The sequence below is a fragment of the Chrysochloris asiatica genome, unplaced genomic scaffold, assembly GCF_000296735.1.
Source record: "Chrysochloris asiatica unplaced genomic scaffold, ChrAsi1.0 scaffold00109, whole genome shotgun sequence".
Lineage (NCBI taxonomy): Eukaryota > Metazoa > Chordata > Mammalia > Afrosoricida > Chrysochloridae > Chrysochloris > Chrysochloris asiatica.
The window spans coordinates 3,444,056-3,464,217 of record NW_006408627.1 but is presented as its reverse complement, the minus strand read 5'-3'; the positions used below and the strand labels follow the sequence as shown (position 1 = coordinate 3,464,217).

Below are 20,162 nucleotides of genomic sequence, written 5' to 3'. Positions count from 1 at the left end.
ATGGCTTAAAATTAGGAAAGGTGTGTACCAGGGTTGTATTCTTTCACCATACTTATTTCAGCATACTTATATGCTGAGCACATAATCCTAGAAGCTGGATTATATGAAGAAAAACATGGCATCAGGATTGGAGGAAGATTCATATACTACCCATGATCTGCAGATGATACAACCTTGCTTGCTAAAAGTGAAGAGGACTTAAAATAGTTTCTGATGAAGATCAAAGACCACAGTCTTTGGTATGGGGTGCACCTCAATGTAAAGGATAAAAAATTCCTCACCACTGGCCCAATAAACAACATGTATATCAGTGGAGTCCTGGTGTAGCGCTGTGGGTTAATGCGCTGGACTGCAAGGTGAGTAGTTCAAGCTCACCAGTCACTCCTTGGAAACCCTATACAGGGTTGCTATGGGTTGGAATCAACTCAACGGCATTCAACAACAACAACATATCAATAGAGAATAGATTGAAGTTGTCAGAGACTTCATATTGCTCGGATCACCCATCAACAGTCAACATGGAAATAACAGTCAAGAAATCAAACGAAGTATTGCGTTAGGCAGATCTGCTGTTCAAGACTGCTGTAATGTGTTGAGGAGCAAAGATGTCAGCTTGAGGACTAAGGTGCGCCTGACCCAAGCCATGGTATTTTCAATAACCTCATACGTATGTGAAAATGAATAAGGAAGATCATAGAAGAATTGTTGCATTTGAGTTACGGTGTTGGAGGAGAATATTGAAAGTACCATGGACTGCCAAAAGAACAAACAAATCTGTGTTGGAAGAAGTACAGCCAGAATGCTTCTTGGAAACCAGGATGGCCAAACTTCAACTCTCACACTTCGGACTTATTATCAGGAGGGACCAGTCACTGGAGAAGGATATCTTGTTTGGTAAAGTAGAGGGTCGGAGATAAAGAGGAAGATCCCCAAAGAGATGGATTGGCACAGTGGCAATAGTGATAGGCTCAGGTGTAGTAGCGATTGTGAGGTTGGTCCAGGACCAGGCAGTGTTAAGTTCTTTTTGGCATAGGCTTGCTATGAATTGGTCTGACTGGAGGCAACTAAACAACAAAAACAACAGGAAAACATTGTTTCCTCACTGATTTTCTATCTTGGATTTTTGGCCCTACTTGCTAAGAGTTCAGTGTTTCTTAAAAAGAATTAATCTCTTTTATGGTTTTTTTGTTTATCACATTTCTAATTTCTATGAGCTGGACTGGAAGGTCACTTTGAAGCACAAGGTTGGCAGTTAAAGCTCACCAGCTGCTCCTTGGAAACCTAGTTCATGGTCACTACAAGTTGGGAACAACTCGATGGCACTTAACAACAAGAGTTTTTATTTTTTATTTTTCTTTAATCGATGTATTCTCTCTTGTTATTTTTCTGGGGTTATTTAGTTGTTTGTATTTTTGCCCCTTTTAAAGGGGTTCATCTCCCTGAACAGTATGTTTGTTGCAAGTTGCCTTTTCTTTTTATTTGTTTTTTAGATTAGGGTTTCCTCACATGTCTCACCTTTGGCCATCTGCTCTTATAGAACAATAACCTGTTGAGTCTATTTCAACTCATAGTGACTCTGTAAGACAGAGTAGAACTATACGACATGATTTTCAAGGTTAGAAAGCTTGGCAGGAAAAGGAGCCCTGTGGCTCAATATTTAAGCTCTCGGCAGCTAATCGAAAAGGTGTCCAGTGTGAACCCACCAGCGCTCCTCCACAAGATAAAGATGTGGCAATCTACGTCCATAAAGATTTGTTTTTGTTAAATGCCACCGAATTGGGTACCGACTCACAGTAACCCAGTATACGGTTTCCAAGAAGTGGCTGGTGAGTTTAAACCACCATTCCTGTGGTTCAAACCAACCTTGCGGTCCAGTGCTTTATCCCATGGCACCATACCAAGACTCCTCCATAAACATTACATTCTTGGAGACCCATAGGGCAATTCTACATTGTCCTTTAGGGTCGCTACGATTTGGAATCTGCTGATGCAGTGAAGGTGATTTTAACTTTTTATTGAGTATTGGGTGGTTTAGAGTAGATCAATTTTCCATTCATATGCATTCACATTTTATTTCATGTCAATGATTGTAATCCACACAATGTAACATTACTTATTCCACATCCTCCCTGGGTTTCCTGTTTCCATTCCTCCTCCTTTCCTACTTCTTCTGAACTTTGCCCTTTTGATCCCATTGGTTGATTATTCTAAGGTGTGTTACTTCCTTAGTGTTATTGTTTCCCTTATAGGCCTGTCTATTGCTTAGCTGAAAATTGAGTCATGGGGCTGAGTTCATTTCCAGACCTGAAGGATGAGGAAGGGCCACAGTTTTGGGGGCCACACCTGTCTGTGTCTCTGACCAGTAAGTCTGGTCTTTCTGATGATTTTGAGTTTTTATTTTTACTTTGCTCTTGCAGAGTGTCTAGTGGGTTCAAACTGCCAACATTTTGATTAATGATCAAACGCTTAATCACTGTGCTACAGGAGCTCTAAACATCTGAAGGGTACTACTGTGGGCTTTAGTGTAAACTGATCTTGCTGGTCCTTTTTGTTGACAGTCTTACATCTGAGCTAGCCAGATTCCCCAGAGAATTCCCCAGTTTTTTTGCTTAAGACCATGTAGTTCTGACTCTCAACATTTTGGAAGCAGAAAATGTCTGGGGACCCTCAATATTCAGCATATAAGCATTTACTGGATCTCCATGTGTTCTACAACTGTGCTTGATACCCTCACGATGTAAACATCCTCTGTTTGACTCTCTTCAGTGATTTCGCTTCTTTCTAGTGCTCACAAACAAATGGAGAAGAACCTGGGGCTTAACTGCTCTTAAGCACACTTTCTGCCATTCCTCCTGTGTGTAGTCCCATGTCTGCTTCTACTTCCAAAAGCACCTGGTACCACCAGTTCCTGAGCATTTGGAGGTTTTGTGGTGCAATTTGATTGCTTTTCTACTTTATCAACACTCAAAGTTTAAAACTCTGGGATTTCACAAACTAGTTACTGGTAACCTCTGCTTTTTTGGATATTTGAAATTCTGTTGCTTTCATCTTTCCTTTTCTATTTGTCGATGTAGATAAAGAAAACTTTCAAAAAGTCCTTTTGATACTGACTTTAGTAGAGTTTCGAGATACTTAGATACATATGTATGCTCAACTCTCCATGATGTATCATCTTTGTAGCACCACCCCTTAAGACAATTGTAGAATGAGAAATACATCCTTTATTCAGAAGGAACGTATTTTATGAATTTATAAATTTTAAATGAGTTAGTTTTCATGTTTGCGATCTTTGTAGGAATTCCGCTGAAAGGTGATGACATAGTTAGAGGTAGCCTCCCTGCACCTACCTTTGTCCTTTCTCTACCCAAAATTGGATTGCATTCTTCTTTATCTTTCCTGATTTTAATTACTCCTGTGGAATAGAGAAGTCAGTATAAAAGAATTGGGTGTTTTCTGCCTTTGAGGCTATTTTAAACAGGGAATATGAAAGGACGTTTGTTTATTGTTTCTGTCACATATTGACTCCTGTCACTGCATTTTCTTTCTTGATTGTTAATCCTAGATTAGGGGAAAAATAGTAATTTCCACAACTTCATTTATATTTGCTTCTCTCAATCGAGCCTTTCAGATAGGAAATAATCTGCTTGTTTTTAGTAATGTATTTTTCTATGCTGAAAATTTGTTCCCCTGTCTTTCAGTTTTACATGGTTAGGTCAGTTTTTAGGCATATTGTAAAGTGTCTTAAATGGAGTGGAAATGGTTTCGTTGTAAATTACATTAAAAGTAATACAAGTATTTTCTTTTAGCTTTATATTTTGAGATCATTCTAGACTCACAAGAAGTTGCAAAATAGCACATGTTGTTGTTGTTGTTAAGTGCTGTCGAGTCGGTTCCGACCCATAGCGACCCTGTACATAGAGTGCCTTATACCTTCGTCTGCCGTCCTGAATGGTGATAACTTATTACTTAGGTATTTTAAGTTATATAGATTTATTCATATTATGTAATTCTGTATAATTTTTAGTCTTAAACGTTTACAATCCATTAACTTCAGAATCCTGGGAAATTCATTTCAAACTGTAAATGTCACTTCCTCCAAAGAAACCTTTCCTAATCATCCTACCTGAAGTAAGTCTTCTTTCTATATTCTGTCCCTGCATCAGGTACCATATATTCAGTCACCTTCTATATTTACTTGGTAGATTTATTATGATATAAAAAAATATATTTACTTATTTAATTTTATTGTCAGTTTTGTTTTCCTCTGTATCACTAGCACCTAGAAAAATGCCTTTCACAAATTAGGTTCTCACTAAAATTTACTGATTTTTCACAGAGAATTTCTCTCTTCTTTTAGAGTGTATCTCCTAGCATTAAAGGGCCCTGACTATTGGAATCTTTGTTTTTTTTTTAGTCTGATACAGTTGAAGTGTCTTTTGGTTCAGTGTTCATATAGACAAAAGCTTACATGGAGATTTTTGATCTTTTAATTATTGTTATTTAGTAAATATTATACGATTGTCATTGGTCTTGGATCATCTACCCTCATATATATTTCATCCCTATTTTCGGACTGACTTTGCTGGAAGTTGTCATGGAAAAGGATTTTGTTATGTTTTCATTTTCTTCCAAATAAGTGGAGTGAGTGCTTTACTGTTCCTTTGAAAGTTGGTAGTCTTTGTTGTGCATCAAGGCAAGATTGTTTTTCCAGGGCTCCTCTGAATTTGATGTGGTATACTTGTTATTTGTGTGTTACCTAATAACCACTCCCATTATTGTTACTGTGCGTCATCAAGTCAGTTCTGATTCATAGCAACCGCACGGATAGCGTGTTTGAGTGTGGCTGGTGGGTTTGAATTGCCAACCTTGTGGTGAGTAGTCCAGTGCTTATTCTGCAGCACCACACTAGGACTCAGCCACTCACAAAGCAGGTCTTTTTAATTCGATCACTTCTGTTATCAACTTAAGATTTCTCAGTTAGGAACCATGCTTTTTTGCAATTCTCTTGTTTCAGTCTACCCACCAAATGTTAGTATCAGGGGAGAGATTTTAACGGATATATCAAAATGCAAAATACATACGTGAACAGGTTTGTAATACATAAGGACAACTTCACAGTTTTCTCGCTCCCTTAATTCTCTATTCATCATAGCATCCATAAGGTTTTTGTTAGAGCATCTAGTGCCTATCAACTAATTTGAGAAAATATATAATTTTGTGGTTATGTTGTATATAAGGTGTACTTTAAGATTTTTTTCCCCATCTCTAATTATTTGTTAAACTCACCTATGCCTATCTGCATAATTCTAAGGACACATAGTTGATTTGCATCAGTGATGCAGAAAATTCCCACCTGTGTAAAAATAGTATCTTCAGTTTATTATTAATGACTTTGCTACATGCTCGGTGCCACTGTTAAAACCCAGTTGTGAAATACCCAATTGGCGGCACCACAGCAATGAAGAGGCTGGATGATGTTGACTACAATTCTCATGTGGAATCTTGTGCAGCATCTTGTGGCAGGATTGATGTAATGTAGTGAATCCCCAATTAGACAACCTAGCCTTTTTTTTTTTAAACAGAAAAACAGTGTGTACGGCTGTCCTCCAAGGATTTCAAAGCCACAACACCTTCAGGTAATTTCATTTCCAAGGTGTGGTTATGCATTATCAAATGAAAAGAAGCATGGAAACTATGAATTCTAATAGTTTTTCATACTAACTTTTTTGGGGGAGACAGGCTCGAGTTTGGGTTTTCACTAGTGAAATGTATAATAATACTATTGACATATTTGTCTCATACTGTCATGTTGAAGTGTAAGTTTGAAAATAACTTACAGTTTAAATGTATTTTAGAAAGGAATAATTGTTGTTTTAAGCTTACTAACAAGTTTTGCCTTCTGATTGGTTTGAATGCTCTTTGATTGAATTCACTTACGTTCTCAGCATAAGATGAGAAATGAAATTTTCTTTATAAGGTGTGCTTCATTTAATTTTTGTTTAATAACAAGCTCTGTTAATTATATTGTTCAGTCTAGCTATATGTATTGACATGCAGTGTGAAAGCTTAAACTTTAATCAAATGATTGGCAAACCAGGATGGGTTAATATAATATGTCCCTATCATTAACTTTTTCCTTCTTAAACTAGCTTTATTGTGCTATGTTTTTATTTGTTAAGTGCCATTAAGTTAGTTCCAATTCATCGTCTCCCTGTCGGGGCACAGGTAGGTTTAAATTGCTGACCTTGCAGTTAGCTGATTTCCAAAGTGGTTTATCTTTTTATATACCCACCAGAAGTTGGTGAATTCTAGTTGCTGCTCATCCTTACCAATCTCTGGTACATCCTTTAATTTTAACCATTTTTATAAGTATATAGAGGTATGTCACTGGGAGTTTAATTTGCATTTTCTTACTGCCAGACAAAATTAAACATCTGTTTGTGTACCTGTATGTCGTATGTTGATCTTCTTTGGTGCAGTGTGTGTTTAACTCTTGTGTCCATTTTGGTTGAGTTTTGAGAAAGAGATAATTCAATCCTACATAGATGCACCTTCTCATACAAGGAGCCCTTGTAGTATAGTGTTGTTATGAGTTAGACTGCTAACTGCAACGTCAACTGTTTGAATCTACCAGCTGCTCCACAGGACAGAGATAAGGCGTTCTGTTCCTATAATGATTCACAGCCTTGGAATATAAAGGGTCACTATGAGTCGGAACCAACTCCAGATCACACTGCCGCCACCACCACCTTCTCATGCACACGGATGCACATGCACACACTTCGTAAAGATTTTCTTCCAGGCTATGACTCCTTCTTTTCTTTTTTTAAAATGTTTTATTATTGTGAACTGAGTGATAGTTTACATGGGAGAACATCAGCTTTACACCATCATTTGATTACAATCATTACAGTCTCCTCCATGCATCATTATTCAACAGTATTTGCTTACATTCTCTCTGTTTTTTCTTTTTTGGTGAGGTGGGGTAGGGGGATGTACACAAAAACACTCAGGAATATATAATAATTGAAATCACCAAAGGACACATTCTGCAAGCCTGCCTCCTGGCCTCCAGCACTCAGTCCATCTCTTTTCATAAATCTAGAGTCCTCAGCTGCTCCCTCTCTCCATGTGCCTATCTCTAACTCCATCTCTGGTGTGGCTGCTTCTCTGGATGGCCCTGTCATTAACTCATAACCTTCAGTTAAGTCATCATTTGCATTTGTGTTTGTTAAATCTTAGTGAAAATCAAAAGATGATTCTGTAATATTTTTGTGACTAGTAGTATATTTTTCTTAGAAAGTTTAAAAAACTATAATTTGCAGAGGTTTTATTTTAAATTGCATTCAGTGCATCTGATTTTTAGAAACTACTCGAAGTGGTTACAAGTTGGGCTGCTAACCTCATGAGGTCAGCAGTTTGAAACTACCAGCTGTTCCGCGGGAGAAAGATGAGGCTTTCTGCTCCTGTAAAGATTTACAACCTCAGAAACCCTATACAGGGTTGCTCACTTGGAACTGACTCCATGGTACAGCACCACCACCACCACCAGCAGATGCTAGATGGAGTCCTGGTGTGGTGCTGTAGGATAAGCACTGGACCAAAAGGCCGACTTGAACCTCAAGGCCGGTGGTTCAAATCTACCAGTCGCTCCTCGGAAATACTATACAGGGTCGCTGTGAGTCACTCAGAACTGACTTGATGGCATTTAACAACAACAAGAGGCACTAAATACTTTAAAAATGAATTTCTGTATTCATTTTAAGTAAGTAAGAAGTCTCTTGAAGATATTTTCAATGACCTTATAGTGCAACTAAGTAGGAGAAACTACAATGGTTCTTCTGAATACATTTGTTATGTCATCCTCATTTGTTCTGTCAGTAGTAGCTTGAAACTTTCCCCATTATCTTTCAGCCATAACTACCTATGCAGACCTCTTTATCTGAAAGATAAACTAGATAAGATTCTTTTGTATTAGTGTTATTATAACTTGTATCTTCCAAAAAGAACAATCACTGTTGCTGTTCTGGTAAAGATGTTAAGTGAAAGACTATTGTAACTATGGTGTTGTGGTTGGTGATTAAGCTAGGGATATAATTTCAGTTGCTGGGTAAGAAAAGTAAATGGTGATAATTATACTTTCCTGACCCTTTTCAGTTTGTCATATGTATCATCTTGTTTCATCAGCATAGGAACCCATCAAACATAGATAATGTTTTATAACAAATGGAAAGTTGGCTTATTATCCATTGTTTGTGATTTATTATCTTCAGGAATCTCTTAATGTTCATTGCCGACCAAAGCATAAGAAAACACTTACTGGAGGTAATGTTGTTGAATGCTGTTGAGTCGTTTCCGACCCATAGAGACCTTGTATAGGGTTTCCGAGGAGTGGCTGGTGAGCTTCAAACACTGAACTTGTTTGTGGTTCACAACCGACCTTGCAGTCCAGGGCATTAACCCACAGTACCCCACAAATATTCACTATTTATTAATCTGGTGAATATACCTATAAATCAATTACAGCAGTTTCAAGCCAAGGATACATCTTTGGTGTGTTGTTTCTCAAAATAACTACTAACATTCTTTCCTCAAATTTGACAACTTATTGATTAGCAGTGAAAATACATATTTGTCCAGTTTTCTTTTCAATCATTAGTGCTAAATGAGTAGAGTCATTATTAATTTGAAATGTATCTTCTCTATATGTTTTGTTCTACAGTACCAGGAAGATAACTTTGTTTTCTCTCTCTCCTGTTTCTTTGAGAAGCACAGGAGGTATTGAATAGGTTATTCATTGATCGATGTTTTTGATAAATAGGATTGATTATCCTTCTTTAACTAGGCAATGATCAGTTTGAAGAGTATAAATATCTTTTAAAGTAGTTGAGTTATGAAATTGTAAATGCCCAACTGAAAACACAAGTTGCCTGGTTACCAGGAGGCCTAGAAAATAAAATGCAAGCGCAGTGAGTACCTGTGGCTGAGAGCCTTCACTAACTGGGTAGTTAACGCTTATCAGTGAAAGAGGGTTGTTGTTGGATAGGCTTTCACAAATCAATTGCTAGGTCCGTTGCAAGAAAATCATGCAGGTCATTTCGTACCAATGATCTCAAACTACTGTTGCTAAAACAGGTTTCTCAAAGTTATCTTTTTATACCCTTCTCAACTTTGTCATCTCCAAAGAGGATATAGTAATAGAAAATAATTCATATTGTCCTTATAGATATTAAATGAGTCAGTCCTACAAACATTTAAAACAGTACTTGATACACAGTTCTAGTTTATAGCAACCCTGTGTAGAGTTTCTAAGGAGCGGCTGGTGTATGTGAACCACCGACCTATGGTTATCAGTCCAGTACTTATCTTATAGGACCACAGCAGGACACCTTTGCTGAGTTGTTGTTGTTGTTGTTGTTATGTGCCGTGGAGCGGTTCCGACTCAGAGCGACTCTGTACAGGGTTTCTGAGGCTGTAAATCTTTACGGGAGCAGAAAGTCTCATCTTTCTCCCGCGGAACAGCTGGTAGTTTCAAACTGCTAACCGCAAGTTTCGAACTGCTGACCTTGCGGTTTGCAGCCCGATTCATAACCACTATGCTACCAGAGCTCCTTAGTTAGGACTCAGCAAAAACAGGCCTTTTTTTTTTTTTTAATGTTTTATTGTGATTTATGTGATAGTTTACATGGGAGAACATTAGTTTTACATTCATCCTGTCGTATATCATTTCATTGTTATGGTTACAGTCCCCTCCATGTATCATCAACCAACCAAAGGGTATACACTACAAGCCTGCTCCCGGGTCATCAGCACACAGCCCCTCTCCCTCTCTGTGTCTGACGTCCCCAACTGCTCCATCTCTCCACATCATCGTCTCTGCCTCCATCTCAGGTATCACTGCTTCTCTGGGTAGGGTCCTGCTCTCTGGTCTTCTTCCTTGATGGTCCCAGGGACCTCCGCTCTTAGGCTGAAAAGTTAATCACTCCCCCTCCTTGCTACAAAACATCTACCTTTACATTTCCAACCCTCACAATCAGTCCTAATAACAATTATTCACTATTGTATCATAAGAGACCCATGCGCATTTCATCAGCCTTGCTCCAGGCCCTCTGGATCTAGGTCCCCTCTTGAAAGCTTGTAAGCCTGTCACTTCTTGAAAAACAGGCCATTTTGAGTAGGGAGTAAATTCCTTTTAAAATGTACTTTCAAATTGAAATGTCCAAAGATGGAAGCATGCCAAGCACAAAATCCTGTGTAAGTCTTCAAGATTTTGGTGTTTTTTTTTTTAAAGCTTATAATAGTGCTTTTGTAAAAATACCACTAGGCTAATCTACAAGAGTCCTGGCGATGAAGTGGTTAAAGTGCTCAGTTGTTAATTAAAAGGTTGGTAGTTTGAACCCACCAACAACTCCATGTAAGAAAGATGTGGCAATCTGCATGTATAAAAACTTTACAGCCTTAAGAACATTGTGGAACAGTTCTATCCTGTCCTATAGCGTCTCTGTGGGTTGGAATTTACTGGCAAGTTTTGTTTTGAGTTTTTTGGAAGGCAGTCTAAATTGGGGTATCCAGTATTGATGTGATTAAGTGCACATTTTGGGACTTACTATCCCTTGTCTCTGAAGACATCATTAACTAAATTACCTTTCAAAGTTACTTCCAACTCTATAGTTCTATGAATGACTCTCTTATGCTACTGTTTTTGTTTTACTCTTCCTACTATAATAGCTAAGGAGCTCTGGTAGGGTAGTGGTTATGAATTGGGCTGCAAACCACTAGATCAGCAGTTCGAAACTACCAGCTGCTCCTTGGGAGAAAGATGAGGCTTTCTGCTCCCGTAAAGATTTATAGCCTCAGAAACCCTCTTCAGGGTCGCTATGGGTCTGAACCGACTCAATGGCACCTAACAACAACTATCACAGCTAAGTCACCTCAGCAACCTTCTTATTTATTTCAGTCCCTCCAATTTCTTTGTTTTCAGTTTGTCATACAACTTGCTACTTAATTTTAAGAAAATTAGGAATAATCCTTTTTATTTCCTATTTTGCTCAGGAAGCTACATTAGATCCCTTTTGTCCAAAGAGTCAATAAAATCTTTAGTTTGCCTCCCTTCATATTTGCGAAGTGCTTTTGAGCCAGTTTTGACTTCATGGTGATCCTGTGTAAGGTTTCCAGGGAGTGGCTAGTGGATTTGAACTGCTGAATTTATGATTAGAAGGCCAGTGCTTATCGTACAGTGTCACACGAGGACTTCCTTCTATAATTTCTATTACTAATGTTGATATTGGACTTTAAAGTGTCAGTATACACCCTTCATTTCAGTTAAGCCAATGTGATTGTCGTTCTTGATCTTGATATGTATGTATTGGGCTTGTTCCTCTAGTAATACTTACTGTTTTGTTTTAATACTGTGTTACTATTCTTTCTGTGGAATCCTGCTTGGGTGCTGCGGGTTAATGGGCTGGATTGTAAGGTCAGTTTGAATGGCAAGGTTGACAATTCAAACTTACCAGTTACTCCTTGAAAGCCCTATACAGGGAACTGACTCGATGGAACTTAACAACAACAATTCTTTCTGTGTCCTTTTATCTTTCCTACTTCTTGAATAAGCATGTACTTGCTTTCCAGATTTAGCTCAAATTTCAGTTCCTCTCGGACTCTTTGATTAGTTAATTAATTGTCATCGTGTCAGTTCCCATTCATAGTCACCCCATGTACGGTTTCCTGTATATATATTTGGGATCAGAACGCCTCCCTCATCGTTCTTCTGCAGAGCAGTTAGTGTGTTTGAACTGGACACCTTGTGGTTAGCAGTCTAGTGCTTCTCCTACAATGCTACCAGCATTCCTTTACAGTGCCACCTGCACTACTTGTTCATGACATTTCTGTACTAATTATGTAAGTGCTATCTATGTATGACAATAAAATACTGGCTACTTTAGCATGTTTTGTTGTTGTTAAAATACCATCGAGTTGGTTCTGCCTCAGAGTGACCCTATGTAGGGTTTCTAATGGGTTTGAACAGCTAATGGGTCTGAACTGTCAACCTTGTGGTTAGCAGTTCATTGGTTGGTCTGTAGCACCACACTAGGATATAAAATACATACTTAGTAAATAAATGATCATTTCCTTGCAGGTTTTCAGGACCCAGTACCGTTGAGTGGATTATGATTCCTAGTGACCCTATAGAACAGAGTAGAACTGCCTCATAGGGTTTCTGAGGCTGTAAATCTTTAAGGAAGCAGACTGATTCATCTGTTTCCTGTGGAGCAGCTGGTGGGGTCAAACCAGCAACATTTTTTTCCCCCCATGGTTTATTGTGAATTATATAATATTTGTTAGCAGCCCAACACTAAATCCACTTCACCACCAGGACTCCTTAAGTGTTCAGGAAGAACCTCTATATTTAATATATTCTTCCACCTAATTACCTTCCCTTTGGTTTTATAGAGGCTGCAAGTCGGGCCATAGTCCAATTCCTGGAAATCAATCAGAGTGAGGAAGCCAGTCGAGGTTGGATGCTTTTGACAACAATTAATTTGTTAGCCTCCTCTGGTCAGGTGAGTTCTTGGTTGCCATTTTTGTATCCTCGTCAGATTGTGTTAATTCAGTTCATCGTTATATGAGGGGCTTCACAACGTTTGTGGGAGAATAAGATTATAACATACTAGATCTTTTTCTTCAAGTTTTTGAAGTCCCCTTATAACCAAGTAAGATTTTATGATAATCACAGTGTTCTTTTAGTTCTTACATAAGACTTCTTGCCTCGCATAGCATCTCTGTGAGTAACATTGAATGCACTTTACACTTGGGGAAATGTCTGCGTTAGAGCAGTGTTTCCCTTTGTTGTCATGTTACAACATACAGAGAAAATGATGCCATTGTATCGTACATTGTGCAGAGACTTGACTACTTGGATAAGAGGCGAGTAACCCAAGAGCTCATGCTCCATCAGACCCAGCCCAACACTTCCATTACCCAAGTTAGGGAACCTGTTAAAGAAGAATCACCTTTCATCCAAGGTGACGCAGATGGATTAATAACATGGAAAATGCTTGTTTACATTTTCTAATTTTATGGAAGATAAGAAAGCTTTGTCATTTTCAGGATAGTATACATTACCTTCCCCTGTCACAGGATTAATTCGAAATCATCTTTTAAGTATCTGTCATGATATATATTGTGTGCATCTATTACTGAACTCTTGAATGCCTGATTTTTGGCCCTTCATGTTTTCACCTTCTAAAATCCAGGGTGGAATTACCTATTAAAGTTAGTATAAAACTTGGGACTATCTGTTCTCTAAATTACAGTGGACTTTCAAACTCCTTGTATCATTTGATACTGGAATTGACAAGAGTTGACTATGGCACCTGTCTTGCTACAATAACTGACCACTGTAGAGACAGTGCATATTTCTTAGTAACTATATCCTGAAACTAATCAATAGCCCCAAATAAGTAGCAGCTGAATCCCCCTCCCCCCAATTGGAATGCCTCTTTCCTTTCTTGTTTGTGCTGGAGTGTCGAACATGTGCTGGTTTACCTGAAACACTCCCAATAGCACTGAAAGTCTCACATCTCAGGAGCCTCCTCAACCCTGGCAAATTGAGATCATTGGTTGCCCTCATTAACCCTCCAATAATTCTAAACTGTGGAGTTGTTTCCATGTCTTAGGGAGTATACCAAATGACTATCAAAATCTGAGTTCTTTTTGCTCTTGATAGTAGTTATAAATACCTGTGTAACTGTGCCAATATTTGTTTGGGTGTAGAATTCACATGTAAAGGAATACATTCTAACTGAAATATTTCTAAGTTTTATTCCTGGTTTTTTTTGGACATCCTACTTGTCTTTTTGAATGTTAGCAGAAATTGTCTACCATAATACCTAACATACTAGGAACACAGTAAATAAGGATTAACGTAAACCTTCAAAAATGGGTAGACAGGCTTAAGAATAAAAGAAAAACATACTGACTTAAAAAAAAAAAGAACAAATACCATTTTAGAGACCAAGTTATACTGTAAATTGATCAGTAGTCAATAAAAATGAATTGTGCTTCAGAGAGAGGGAAAGCTAATGATGATTTAACTGGTAAGCTTTCAGCTAGAAAGCTACAGCAATGACCAAAATGTGGACCACAGAGATGGCACAGATAAAGATAGAACCACCAAATGCAATACTAGGTTATGTATAATGCTAGGAGCTCCTGTGTGGTATAGACAGCTAACATGGTCACCTGATAGCCAAAAGATGGGAGGGGCAAGTTCACCCAGGGGCGACTTAGAAGAAAGACCTGAAGATCTACATTAGAAAAACCCTATAGAGCACAGTTCTACTTTGATACACATGGGGTCATACACTTTATCCTCAACCTAGATTTAACTCCTGGCTCTGCTACTTAATCAGTTCTGTGACCTTAGGGAGGGTATGTAAATGATACTCTTCCATGGTTACATATGCAAAATAAGAGGCACACAGTAATAGTACCTACCTCATAAGACTGACTTAAGGAATAGATGATACATTATGTATATAGTTCTTAGCCTTACACATGTTATATAACAAGCACTCAAAAAAGATTAGTCATTACCATCATGACTTTTTAAGGAGTCAGGAATTTTAGGTTCTGGTGACAGACATCCTGTACCATATGGCCTAACCGTCTGTGTTCTTCTAGGTGACTTCTACCTCTTAGTTTAGCTTCTTGCATTTCTCTATTACAGTCCTGGCGTTGTTGATCATTTCTTTTGTTAACCTGTGCAAAGTTGGCAGCTCAAACTCTCCAGCTGCTGCTGTAAAGATTTACAGCTTTGGAAACCTAAACCAGGGTTTCTATGAGGCAGAATTGACTCAGTGGCCATCAGTATCACAATTAAGACTGTTAATGGTATTTATTGGTGAACCTGCTTTTGCTAGTAAACTATGATCTTCTGAATACCAGGGATGCTTCAGCTTGGCATGCCCAACTCCGAACACATTTCTCGATATACCCATGTTTTTGTTAAATGCTGTTGAGTCGACTCCAACTCATAGCAACACTGTATAGCGTTTCCGAGGAGTGGCTGGTGGGTTTGAACCACCAACATTGCAGTTCAAAACTGACCTCACAGTCCAGGTCCAGTGCTTTTCCTACATTGCCACTCAAGGTCTCCAGAGATACCCTAGGCACGAAATAAAGATTTGATAATTAGGTGAATAAGGTGATAATACTGTCTGTGATATGATAATATCCACGTGCCTACAGGGAAGACCAGTTAATACCACTTTTATTCAAATTTACGTACCAATCACTAAAGCCAGTGAGGATGAAATAGAAGAATTCTACCAACTTCTTCAATCTGAAATTGATCAAACATGTAAACAAGATGTATTGCTCATTACTGGTATTTGAATGTAAAAGTTGGGAGCAAAGAGGAAGGATCAGTAGTTGGAAAATATGGCCTTGGTGATAGAAATGATGCTGGAGATCGCATGATACAATTCTGCAAAAATCAATGATTTGTTCATTTCAAAAACCTCTTTAGACAGCATAAGAGAAGACTATATACATGGACCTAGCCACATGGAATACATAGAAATCAAATTGTCTACATCTGTGGATAGAAATGATGAAAATGCTCCATATCATTAGTAAAAACAAAGCCAGGGGCAGGTTTTGGAACAGACCATCAGTTGCTCATATGCAAATTCAAACTGAAGCTGAAGAAAATGAAAACAAGACCACAAGAGCCAAAATATGACCTTGACTATATACCACCTAAATTTAGATATCATCTGAAGGCAGATTTGATAAAATAAACATTAAAGACCGAAGACCAGAAGAGTTGTAGGATGACATCAAGAACATCATACAGGAAGAAAGCAAAAAATCATTATGAAGACAAGAATGAAGGGAAAGATCAAAATGGATGTCAGAAGAGACACTGAAACTTGCTCTCCAGTTGTAGAGATGCTAAAGCAAATGGTAGAAATGAGGAGGTATAAGAGCTGAACAGAAAATTTCAAAGATCAGCTCGAAAAGATAAAACCAAATATTACAACAAAATGTGCAAAGATCTGGAGTCAGAAAACTAAAAAGGAAGAACACGCTTAGCATTTCTCAAGCTGGGGCAACTGAGGAAAAAATTCAAGCCTCAATTTCGTTATTGAAGGATTCTCTGGGCAAATTATTGAATGATGCAGAAAGCATCAAAAGAAGATGGAATGTACAGATTCATTGTACCAAAAGGAAATGGTACAGCCGTTTGAAGAAGTAGCATATGATCATGAGCCAATGATACTGAGGGAAGAAGTCCAAAGTGCATTAAAGGAATTGGCAAAAACCAAGGCACGAGGAATTGATGGAATAAAAATGGAAATCTTTCAAGAAAGTTAGGCAGCACAGGAGGCACTCACTCATCTCTGCCTAGAAATTTGGAAAACAACTATCTGGCCAACTGATTGGGAGAGATCAATATTTGTGCCCATTCCAAAGAGAGGTGACCCAACAGAATGTGGAAATCATTGGACAATATCTTTTATATCCCATGCGAGTAAAGTTTTACTGAAAGTAATACAGAAATGGCTACAAGCATACGTTGACAGTGAACTTCCAGAGGTTCAAGCCGGATTCAGAAGAGGCGTGGAACAAGGGATATCATTGTTGATGTCCGATGGATCTTGGCTGAAAGCAGAGAATATCAGAAGATGTCTACCTGTGCTTTATTGGCTATGCAAAGGCTTTTGATTGTGTGGACATGAGAAGCTATGGACAGCATTGCGAAGTATGAGTATTCTAGAACACTTATTTGTGCTCATGAGGAATCTGTACATGGACCAAGAGGCAATTGTTCGAACAGAACATGGGAACAGTGAATGGTTTACAATTAAGAAAGTTGTGAGCCATGGTTGTATTCTTTCCCCATACTTATTCAGCCTGTATGCTGAGCAAATAATCTGAAAAGCTAGGTTATATGAAGAAGAATGTGGCATCAGGATTGGAGAAAGACTCATTAACAACCTGCGCTATGCATATAATACAGCCTTGCTTTCCGAAAGTGAAGAAGACTTAAAATATTTACTGATGAAGATCCAAGAGCACAGCCTTCGATATGGTTTGCATCTCAGTGTAAAGAAAACAAAAATCCTCACCACTGGACCGATAACATTCTTATCAATGGAGAAAAGATTGAAGTTGTCAAGGACTTCATTCTTCTTGGATCAACTCTCAACACTCATGGAAGCAGCAGTCAAGAATTCAAGTGATGTATTGCATTAGTCAAATCTGCTGCACAAGACCTTTTTAAAGTGTTGAAGAGCACGGATGTCAGCTTGAAGACTAAGGTGCACCTGACCCAAGCCATGGTATTTTCATTAACCTTATATGCATGTGAAAGCTGGACAGTGAATAAGGAAGACCGTAGAAGAATCGATGATTTTGAGTTATGGTGTTGGAAGAAAATATTGGAAGTGCCATGGGCTGCCAGAAGAACAAACAGATCTGTATTGGAAGATGTGCAACCAGAGTGCTCCTTGGAGGCCAGAATGGCCAAAATTACTTCAGATATATTGTCAGGAGGGACCAGTTGTTGGAGAAGGGTATCATGTTTGGTAGGGTGCAGGCTCAGAGAAAAAGAGGAAGACCCCCAGGGAGATGGATTGGCAAAATGTGGATTGGAGCATCAATGGGCTCAAGTGTGGCAACGATAGTTAGGTTTGCCCAGTGTCGGGCAGTGTTTCGTTCTGCTGTGCATAAGGTCGCTGTGAGTCAGTACCGACTCAATGGCACCTAACAACAACAACAACAGCTAGGTGATAATAAGGCCCCAACCCATTGATCTCTAATGCTGTAAAATTTTTTACTCCAAACTGCATTATACAAAGTTTTTATAAATACACTGCATAATAATATTGAAACGTTTATCATTAAGAAGATCTGAATTTTTTTCCTCTGAAAATCTTTGAAAAGAGTAGATTTATTTTCATCATTGATGGCCACAACTCTCCAGTCACCTTCCCAACCCTAGAATTTGTAGTTAAAATAAAGATAAAATTGTAGAAATAAGTAAGCAACTACTAACATACAATTTATTTCGTGCTTAATATGCCTTTAAGGAGCTCTCGTAGCGTAGTGGTTACAAATCAGTCTGTGAACCGCAAGGTCAGCACTTCGAAACTACCAGCTGTTCCGTGGGAGAAAGATGAGACTTTCTGCTCCCGTAAAGATTTACAACCTCGGAAACCCTGTACAGGGTTGCTATGAGTCAGAACTGACTCCACAGCAAGCACATCAGCACCACCACAGTATGCCTTTGCATGTATCATTTTATATATCCCTCATATTTACCCTAAAAAGTGCATACCAGTCCATTTTATAGAAGAGAAACTTCTGTTATGAGAAACTTAACATTAAGTTCAAATGGATTGCGTTAAGTTCCCAAACTGGGGTTAAGAGACCTCCTGTCTTTTGATAAATAAGTAGCTAAATAATAAAGATTTAAGATTGCGTTGTTGTTGTTGTTAAGTGCCATTGAGTTGGTTCCACCTCTTCATGATCCTCTATAGGGTTTCTAAAGAGTGGCTGGTGGGTTTGAACTGGTGACCTTTGGTTAGCCATCCAATCATTATTCTACAGCACCACACCAGGACTCAACTGTTATGTTTTGTATTTTAAGATTTTATTGTGAATTGAGTAATAGTTTTCATGGAAGAACATCATGTTTACATTCATCTTTTCATATTTCATTTCTTTGCAATGATTACAACCCCCTCCATGTATCATCCACTGTTCTTTAAGTGCCATTGAGTCGATTCCATCTCATAGCGACCCTGTACAGGGTTCCCGAGGGGAGGCTGGTGGATTTGAACTGTTGACCTTATGGTTCTCAGACCATTGCTTACTCTGCAACCCCACACCAGGAGTCCACTGGGACTTAAAAACTAGTGCTTTTAAATATGATCTTGATATATTTGCTGGCTTAAAATATGTGAGTTACTCAGCTGTACCGCTCTACTGCCTAACTCCAGTTAGGTCAATCTGTCTATTCACTTATTTATTGGTTTGTTTTCCAGAAAACCGTGGACTGCATGACGACAATGTCAGTGCCTTCCACCCTGGTTAAATGTTTATATCTGTTTTTTGACCTTCCACATGTGCCTGAGGCAGTTGGAGGTGCACAGAATGAGCTACCTCTAGCAGAACGTCGAGGACTACTCCAGAAAGTTTTTGTACAGGTAAAGGAGGGTGTTGTAAGTAAAGAGGGTATGCTCCTTAACTGATGGCACTTACATTTCCCATAGTATTTCAGTCTATTTATTGTAATAAAACTTTATTTGATGTAATTGTCAGTTTGAATCCGTAAGTGTCTCTTCAGGAATATTTGAGTGAGAGTTCTGCAAGTTTGTTTCTGTCTACAGATACAATTGGTTAAGCTTTCCTTTAATGATAAGTAACATCTCTGAAACAGACTAAGGGAGGGAAACTTATCATTGACAATCATGTTAAGATGTGAATGATGTTTCATATAATGCCAGGAAATTCTCGTTTATAGGAAGTTCCTAACCTATATAAACAATTTATAAACTGCAGCTTAATTTAGTCGTTGCTGTCACCTCTTCTGCACCATACCTGGAAAAACCCATTTTCATTGCTCCTGACACTTTTTTTTAACTAGCATTATGGGTTAAATAGATTTTTTTTCTAAAATATTCTGGGGCTATATCATCATTTTTGATAACTTCTCATAGGAGAAAAATTTCATACAGGAAATCTGTTACATTTAGAATAAAATCTGTCTTTGGGCTGAGTTTAGCATAAAAAGCACAGGTTTGAATCCAGGTATGGGTCTGTGAAATTTTATAACCTGACATTCTGAGTTGTCACTTTAAAAATAGCGATAATAATACCTACATAAAGAGTTTTTATGCAGATTAAATAAAGCAATACTTAAGATCATGGCCTGCTGTTTAGTACCTGTTTTGAAGTGCAATCGAGTCAGTTCAGAGCTAGAGTGACCCTATATAGGGTTTCTGAGGAGCAACTGATGAACTTGAACTGCCAATCTTGAGTTCCAAACCCACTTTGTAGCCCAGCACATTAACACACAGCGGCACACCAGGACTCCTCTTAGTACGTTGTTGTTAAGTACTGTGGAGTTGGTTCTGACTCAGAGCGACCCT

General features: G+C 38.4%; 1 protein-coding gene across 2 annotated transcripts in view; it reads left to right on the top strand.

Moving 5' to 3' along the window:
- The window catches only part of WDFY3 (WD repeat and FYVE domain containing 3), a 255,203-nt gene that overhangs the window by 25,818 nt on the left and 209,223 nt on the right, over positions 1-20,162 (top strand). For both annotated transcript variants that reach the window (XM_006867730.1, XM_006867731.1), the window contains exons 3-4: positions 12,451-12,560; positions 19,056-19,217. In XM_006867730.1, the coding sequence (XP_006867792.1) occupies positions 12,451-12,560; positions 19,056-19,217 (272 nt within the window). The remainder of the gene's footprint in view (positions 1-12,450; positions 12,561-19,055; positions 19,218-20,162) is intronic.